The following is a 9,042-nucleotide window of genomic DNA, read 5'->3' as shown; positions in this document are numbered from 1 at the left end:
TTGAGCCCAGGAGTTGGAGGTTGCTGTGAGCTGTAATGCCACGGCACTCTACCCAGGGGGATAGCTTGAGGCTCCGTCTCAAAAAAAAACAAAAATACACTTCATTGTATCATACTGGTACCAGACAATGATTTTGTCTTATTTTGGATTATGCTTACCAGTCATGTACTTCATACAAATATTTGGAAATTTATTGTGGAGATAATAAAAGGGATTATACTTAGATAAAAAGCATGAATAGTATATATTTGAACTGAATCTTCAATGGATGGTTCATTGAATAAGTGTGTTCTTTCAAAATCAAACTATATTCTCTCAGTTAATTAGGCTTTTGTGTGTGGGGGGGGGCGTAATTGCGGCAAACCTAGTGATGATTTTTTTGATAGGATGGAACAGTTATAGATTACTATTTTCTTACTGTTTGGTTAGTTGACTCTAGGGAGTCTTTAGTGTTTGATCTCTGACTTATGTATACCTGAGGAATGGTGTGGTCAGCTGTGGAGTTGGGATACTACCTTGCTTGTGATTAGGAAGTTAAAAACTTACTTTGGTCATTGAAGTGAGTAAAGTAAATATTGTGGAATTTTTGTGGGTCTTGTTAGAAATGTCTAAATTGGGATAATTTTCTGAAGTCTGATTTTTTTGTTTTGACTATCAAATGGTTGAAATTCAGTAGTGCTGCTGCAGGATCATATGAGAACCAAAAGCTGTTGTGTTTGGGAGTACTTCCTGGAGAAAGAGGTCATCCCTCATACAAAGTGGTTGCCCAGTGGCATTGAATAGATTTGTTAGTTTGAGGAAAGTACCCATTGCAATGGGGCATTAAACACAAGATCTAATGCACTTTTTCTCAACACTATGATGTTTACCATGCTAAAAATCACTTACTACCAGGGACCCTTCTTAAACTCTGTAAGCTTAGATTTCTACATGGTTCCAAGAATGTTTCTGCACTGGGGTGAAAGCTGTGGCTATAGCTGTAAGAGCTGGGATGCCTGGCAGTGCCTTGGCCTCCCTCACTGTGACCTCTTATATAGGCAAGGCTGTGGTGTCAGAAAGGTGAACGTAGTCTGGGGAATCACACTCATGTGTATATTCTTCTCACCCTACCCCAAAACATCCCAGTGTGGGGATTTAAAGACTTGAGGGCCCTTGGCTGGGGATGCATCAAATCCTTGCTCACCTTCCTGGTCTCCAGGGTTAAATGGAGATCTTTTCCTTCTGTAGTGAGAATAGAAGGTTGGTAAATGAAGCACGGGTACTAGTGTCACAGAGGGGACTCCCAGCGTTGGTGTAGGCTGGAAAGCCTTTACCCCTACACCTCTCTGAATCCTAAACCATTATCATTTTGTGATCTGATACAGAGTTTATAGTTTTCACTAGTCTGCCTATCAACTGACCCGTGGTACTCTTGCGGTTGAAACAGAGCATGAAGAGAGTTTTTTTTTTCTTCTTCTTTTAGAGACAGGGTGCCCTTGCTCTGTGCCCAGACTGGAGTGCAGTGGCCTGATCATAGCTACCTGTAACCTCCCAGGGATCAGACGATGCTTCTGCCTCAGCCTCCTAGATAGCTGGGGCTACAGGCACATGCCACCATACCTCGCTGTTTTTTTGGTTTTTTTTTACTTTTTATAGAGATGGGGATCTGGCTAAGTTGCCCAAGCTATTCTTAAACTCATGGTCTCTTAAGGTGCTGGGATTGTAGACAGGAGCCACCATACTGGGCCATGGCGAGAGTTTTGCAAGGAAAACATCAAGGCTAGTTTATGGGTAAAAACTGCTGCCTTCACTTCTCTTCCAGTAACCTTCTGTGTCAGCATTCTTTTGCAAGATCTTCCCTAAGAAATACAGTGATGTTAACAATTTTAACTTTTAAATTTGTAATAAATGCTTAGCTTTCTCAAAAAATCTTTAGGAAGTAATAGTGATTTTCCCTGCCTCCTCTTGCTTCATCCATCCAGTTCCACTCCACCCCCACTCTGCACAGGTTAATTCAGAAATGTTTTCTGAAGAAGTTGTATAGTTATTATAGCAGCCAAGCTTTAAGAAAGCTAATTCTGCCACACTCTTCTTGGTGACTCAACTGATAGCCACTTTTCTAGTTAAGCCAAGCAGTAAATCACATAGGAAGTGAGTCCATGATCATAGCAGAAATGTGGATCCTACTGTTTCTGAGGCGTTGATGCATTGGGCTCCCACGTGTCTGAACTGTTATGTCAATTATTTTGTTCCAGTGCAAATACAAATATACTGCCAGCCAGGTTTCTTCTCACTCTAGGACTTGCCTTTTTACCAGATGCTAGGAAGTGATTCAAGGCATCATTTTGGGTTGAATTGTGCTGTTTATTGAGTGGAGATTAGACAAACCTCTACCTTTTCTACCACATCTTCTCAGTAAAGAGATGGGCAATCAGTAATTCTTAAAATTCTCCCCAGCCTCTTCCCTCTTCTTCCACAAAAATGGATGACATCTGACATCTCAGTACTGTTTCTATGAATGAATCTTCTGGTACTCAAAAGACTTTGTGTGAATCTTGCTTAGGTAGTAGTATGTGCTTTAGTTGCAAGCCTGGTTATTTAAAGAATAGAATTTAAAACAGAACTGGATAACAAATTACCTCAGAACTTAGTGGCTTAAGACAGTGACCTGTTTATTACTATCTGTCACAGCTTTGTGAGTGAGGAATTTAGACGGGTAACAACCACCATGAAGGAGTTTGTCTCTGCTCTGAGGGGTCTGAGGTGCAGTGAGGCTGGAAGGCTGCTTGGATAACCCCTCTCCTCTCCACGTGGTCTCTAGAGTGGCTGCTGGGAGGAGAGATGGGCTTCTTATGTAGTGGCCCAAGACTCCCTGAGCAAGTGTCTAGGAGTCCCAGGCTGAGGCGTCTTAGCACCTAACCTCTGTGGCACATTGCTGCCATTGCTGTCAAAAGCCAGCCCAGACCCACTGGGTAGGGAATCAGTTTCCATCTTTCAGAAGAATATCAGAGAATGTTTGACTATCTTTATCACAGAAGCTTAATAGAAGGTTGTTAGAAGCCGATGTTAATTTTTAAGTCTCATCTGACAAGTTGTGAAAACTTGAAAAAAAGTTGGTAAATTTAATTTAAAGAAAAAGCTAAAAAGCTGTTACTGCTTGTTTTTATATTGAGAATGTCTTGGCATTTTTAAATTTACAGTCTACATCAAGAAACTAGAGGAACTACAGAATATTGTTAGATGAGTTAAAATAAACTTCCTATACAATTTGACCTTTATTAACAAAATAAAATGAGACAAATGTGACCTTTGTTACAATAGTACGTTTTCACAGAAGAGTTTTTTTTAGGACTGTGCAGGCACTTTACTATTTCACAGTGTTCCCACATATAAGAATCTCAAGTATGTAATTTTGATGGATCTCAGCATGTAAAAGTTAGATCTGAGTGCTCACTGGCAAAGCTCTGTAGACCACCTGAATCACACAATGCATGGATCTGTGCTCACCATTGAACTCTTGGAGGATGCAGGGCCTGGGACAGAAAGGAGAAGACCGGGCATGCTAAGGTTCTTTGTGTGCTCATGCATATTTTTTTGCAGTCTTGGAATTTTTAAACTGTCTTCTTGACTAAGGAGGGAAAAGATTCTTCACTTTTCACTTGGTCCTGGCACTTTCTTCTAACTAGTTTTTGTGAAGTACTGATTCTGGCACATCATCTGTACTGCATTTTCATGGGACTCTGAACTAAATAGAGAAAGTTGGTGTAATTTCTCTGTACAATTCCATTAAACCATCAGTTCAGATTTTTAAGGCATCCTTCCCCCTGCTGAAAGGAAGATAGACACGTGTGACCAGCGTCAGGGGAGCGACCACCCACTGTTGAGGCTGCTGAACCACAGGATCTGATCTCTGTCGCTCCTCCTACTGTAGCTTCACATGTGAAAGTTTATAAATAGCTTCTAAACTTAGTCTAAATGATCTTATAGCGTTGATACATGCTGAGACTTGGTGGGGGGGAGAAACATTTAATTAGTAGATATTTCACGGGTTGATGAACTTAGGTCCTTGCATAGAAACTCAACCTCCATTTTTCTCCTTGGACTAATAAAGAGGAGTCTGTTTCCTGATTGTGTTCCTGAAGTTAACTTCAGACTTCGAAAGGATGGTTTTGATTGTGAAAGTAAACTTTCTTACGATTGCTTCAGTGTTGGTGGAGGCAGCATAATCGTTTCACTTTTTTATTATGTAATATACGTATGTCATATAAAATATCCCATTTCACCCCCCTTTGAGGGTAATTTCAGTGGCATCAAGTGTGTTCACATTGTTGTGCAATCATCACCACTGTCTGGCTCCAGAATTTTTCTTGTCATCTCAAACTGAAATTCTGTACTCAGTAAACAATAACTCTTTATTCCTCTCTCCCTACCCCCAGCCCCTGGTAATCACTGTTCTTCTTTATGAAGTTGACTACTGTAGGTAATTCTTATGTAGAATCATATACATTATTTGTCCTTTTGTGTCTGGCTTGTTTCACTTATTCAAATCCTATCATATGTCAAGAGTTCATTCTTTTATTCACTTATTCATTCAAATCCTATCATATGTCAAGAGTTCATTCTTTTTTAAGTTGTATATTGAATAATATACAATTGCATGTATGTATGTATTTTGTTCCTCCCTTGGTAGACTCTGGAGTTGTTTCCACCTCGTGGCTATAGGGCAAGTGATGGTGTTGGGGACGTTGGTGTTTTGAGTCTCTGCTTTCACTTCTTTTGAGTATATACTTACAAGTGGAATTGCTGGATAACATAGCAATTCTTTGTTTTTTTATTTTTATTTTTATTCTTATTTTTTTTGATTGCAGCTTTTGGCCGGGGGCCAGGTTTGAACCTGCTACCTCTGGTATGTGGGGTCAGCGCCCTACTCCTTGGGCCACAGGCACCACCCCGATTCTCTGTGTAAATTGTTGATGATCGGCTGTATTATCTTCCGTGTTGGCTGGCCATTTTACATCCACCACCAATGCACAAAATTTCTATTTTCTTCACTTTCTTGCCAATTCTTATTTTCACTATTTGATAATAGCCTATCCCAATGGGCACGAACTGATACCACATTTTGATTTGAGTTTCACTAATGAAACTCTTGTTTTTTGTACATTTTGTATTTATTTATAGTTGAAAGTGTTGTTTTAAATTTATGAACCACTTAGAAGCAATGAAGGAAAATATTCCACTCTAAGAAATGGTTGACTCATTCAACTAAACTTCCTCCAGTTAACACAGGTATTTGAGAAATTAGAGCACTTTATTATTTTTTTTGACTTTTGAAGTATTTTACAGCAGTGTTAAATTTTTGAAAAGCAAAATCTTTCTTAGCCAAATGTGGTTTTACTACTTTGCAATAAAGGATTATTTGGTATGGGTTAGGATATACATTATTTTACTTCAAAGAATTTATATTCACATTTTAAAAAATAAGTAATACCAAAAATTGATAAGCGCCATCAGGCTAAACGTTTGAAAAGTTGGATGTTGATGGGGGGTGGGGTGGGGCAGTATGTGTGCCCTCCTGTGCGGATAATTCTTATTTCCTTGACTTTCTAAAGGAAGACACACAGCAAGGCTGAAGCTCAGCTTCCAAGAAAGTCTCAGTGGTGCTTTGTTCTCATAGTAGATCTGTCAGTCGGTAACCCCTCTTTGTTGTCAGGCATGTATGATGAGACAGCAGAACAAAATAGTTTAGATTGAGATTCTTGAGAAATTTAAGATCTTCTGTTTGCTTCATTTATTTACATAATTTTAAAACATCAATGTAAGGTATTTACTGCTGATTTGTAAAATTACAATTGATTCTTAAAACTGAGCTGATTTTTGCTGTGTTTTAAGATTCTGAATGTGGGGGGGGATAAGGTGTGAATTGTGATAACAAAATGACATTAAGTTGTCTTAGTTTTTTGCTTAACCAGCATATTGCAGTAATAGTTGGTACATGACAGGGCTCGACTTCTGAAGAGCTGCGTGTAGATTTGGCGAGGCCTTTATTACTCTAAGCATTAGTACATCTGGGAGTCAAACTTACTAACAGTGGATTGGCTGAGCAACGCAGATTTAGCACCTCGTTGCTCTAGATTACTTAACTTTAAATTCATTGTACAGACATAAAACATGTTCTTGTTGAGAAAGATTTGGAATATATTGATAATAGACCTTTTGTAGAAGTTCTTCCTAATAAAGCATCTTTTTAGACTGCCACTAAAACTAAGCAGTATAAAAATTGTGTAATATTAAAAGTACAAATCTCCTTACCTATGACTGATCAGGGAGTACCATTTATTATATATGTTTCTTCAGTTCTGGTTCATTATAACACAGAATTGATGTTGTCAGCTACTCTAAACAATTATGTGCAATTTTTTGTCTCCCAAGAAAATTGAGACAGTAAATAATTGATAGAGAAAATTGCTGTGGGATGAGAATAAACGCAGATGGCTCTTCTTTTACTTGCTGCTCTGACCTTTGTGCCTTTCTGCCCTTTGTGTGCCATCACTTATTTGAGCTCTGAAAATGGCCATCAAAGTGGTTGTTATTAAACTGGAAGATTTGAATCTGGCTTGTTTCTTATGGGATTCCTTACTTCTAGTCTGCGGTGTAGATTAACATGTTCCTCTCTTTTTCATCTAGAGCGACTCTGCTCATGGTGATTATGTGCAAAGCAACGAGACCAGTTTAATAGAACAAGCCCCAGTACCTCAGGATGGACTTACTGTGGCCCCTCATAGAGCTCAGCGAGAAGGTATGCTGTCTGTTTTGTACATTTAAAGCCTTAATGCATCAGAAGATTATAGGGTACTATTTACACTGATTAACTCTTAACTTATGCTTTTTCTTGGAGTAGGGCAGCCATTCTCAACCTGTGGGTCGCGACCCCTCTGTAACAATGAAAATACATTGTGGCATTAGGAAGGTTGAGAACCACTGGGGTAGAGCAATCCTGCTGTCCGAGGTTTCACTCAAAAGCCAGTCCTCCCAGTTCTTCCCATCTGCAATCTGGGCTCCTGCTCTACAGCCCTGGGCTTGTCCTAGCATGCACTTACTTGGTCTGTCTTATAGCAAGAGGCGGTTACTTGGTCTCCCTTATCTTGGCTGTGTCTTAAACTTGGTTGCATACTTCTAGAGGGCAAAGAACTTATCATATTCCTGAAGTATTTAGAATAGTGCTTTATCTGTAGAATGAGCTCATTTTCTACTGGAAAATAAATTTTATAGAAGTTCAATGTAACAGTAAATAAATTCCTTATAAATCCAGTCTTCCCATAATAATGCAGTTTTTAAGAGGAAAATGAGAGAACATTGCCATCTAAAAAGAAATGAGGCCAGGAGCGATAGCTCACACCTGTAATCCCAGCCCTCTGGGAGGCCGAGGTGGGTGATCGCCTGAGCTCAGAGTTCAAGACCAGTCTGAGGAAAAGTGAGACCCTATCTCTCTAAATAGCTGGGCATTGTGGAGGGGCGCCTGAATTCCCAGCTACCTAGGAGGCTGAGGCAAGAGGATTACATGAGCCCAAGAGTTGCCACAGCACTCTACCAAGGGTAAAAAAGTAAGACTGTCTCAAATAGTCTCTTTTCATTTGGAAAGTCCATTAACCCTTGTTGGGAGAAACATTGAAATGGAAAATGTAGACTGCCCAGTAGGATTTAGAAGAGCCAAGGATATTTGATAAGCATTATACTCAGTTATCATAATTTTGAATTTATGTCATTATATCATCTTTTAGTCCCAGTAATAATCTTTTTTGTTTAATGCATTTTTCCTCACAGTGGAAAAATAGGTCTTAGCGTTTACAGCTGAAATTTACGTAATGACCACTTCTGTGGGAGGCTATCATAGTTCTGTCTAACTAAACTACCCTAATCTAGGCTGCTTCCCCTGAGCTCATCAGACATATGAATAATCTAAAGCAGAGTTTGGCTTTACAATGAAGGTCCTTTTTATGTTATAAAAATATTGTAGAAGAACATAAAGATTATATCGAGAAACTAATCAACTGAAGGTGGTGCTATAGATGATTTTTCTTATATTCCTAACTTTTTAAAACGTATATGTAATACACGCTTTTTAGTTTTAATTTATGGGGATCGGATGTGCTCTTATTCTTAGCCACCCCTCACCATATCTGTCTCATCTCATCTTGATGCTGGTAGACTACAGTAGGCATAACTTGAAATCAGTGCTGAAGCTACAGCCCTGTTCCTATATCCTGTAATGTCACATTGGCTTTCTCTGCTAAGCTAAACTGGCATCTGACCCAAAAAACCTAATATCCCCACCCTGGGCCACGTGATTTGCAGAAGTAGAGCTGGTTTATTTCTGAACACAGATTAGTTCAAAGGTTTTTACTCAATAGCATCGTTCTTTAAATAATTTAATGCAATAGCATTTGGAAACAGCAGATCCTCCCACTCCACTTTGGCCTTTGTACTGTTGCACTGAGGTACGGGCTTCTTGTCTGGCTTCTGAGATTTTCTTTGGTCTTCAACCTCAACATTTCTGGCCTACAAAGGAGAAATTGGCCCAGAAATAGGCCACCCAAACAGTCTGTATTTGGAAAGTTGGCACAAAATGTTGGTATGGTACAACCTTTATTATGAATGTGTTTTCCTTCCTATTTCTGTGTCTTATGCTTCATGCCGCCTCATTGCCCACCTTCCGTGGTCTTTAACATTGCTTATTTCCTCTTCTATATTTTTCTCACTTCGTGCATGCTATTCCATTTGTTTTTACTTCTTCCTCTAAGACAAACTGAATGAACTTCCCTTTTCCTCATTCCTGTTCCCCTAAATCCAGCAGTGACCCATCCTATTGTGTTGAGTTACTTTGCTAACCTCTTCCCTACAACTGTTATCATAGTTGTCATCACCGGGTTCATTATTGTGTAGGTCCTATTTCTTCTACTTAGAGCAACAGTGTTTTTTCTTAAGTCTTTATATTGTAGTCAGTAGATTAGCTCTTTTCAAATTGGCTCTTTTTCAATTTGATTTATTTACTGAGGTGATACT

General features: G+C 39.2%; 1 protein-coding gene across 7 annotated transcripts in view; it reads left to right on the top strand.

Annotated features, from left to right (window-relative positions):
* The window catches only part of ZCCHC2 (zinc finger CCHC-type containing 2), a 59,185-nt gene that overhangs the window by 9,501 nt on the left and 40,642 nt on the right, over positions 1-9,042 (top strand). For all 7 annotated transcript variants that reach the window (XR_002773052.1, XM_023512368.1, XM_023512369.1 and 4 more), the window contains exon 2: positions 6,667-6,778. Coding sequence is in view for 6 of the 7 variants with exons in the window: in XM_023512368.1 (XP_023368136.1) it covers positions 6,667-6,778 (112 nt within the window). In the remaining variant the exon portion in view is untranslated. The remainder of the gene's footprint in view (positions 1-6,666; positions 6,779-9,042) is intronic.

The sequence above is a fragment of the Otolemur garnettii genome, unplaced genomic scaffold (genome assembly GCF_000181295.1).
Source record: "Otolemur garnettii isolate 467f Iridium unplaced genomic scaffold, OtoGar3 scaffold00027, whole genome shotgun sequence".
Taxonomy (NCBI): Eukaryota; Metazoa; Chordata; class Mammalia; order Primates; family Galagidae; genus Otolemur; species Otolemur garnettii.
Note: the sequence above shows the minus strand (reverse complement) of the source record. Positions and strands in the feature narration are given on the sequence as shown.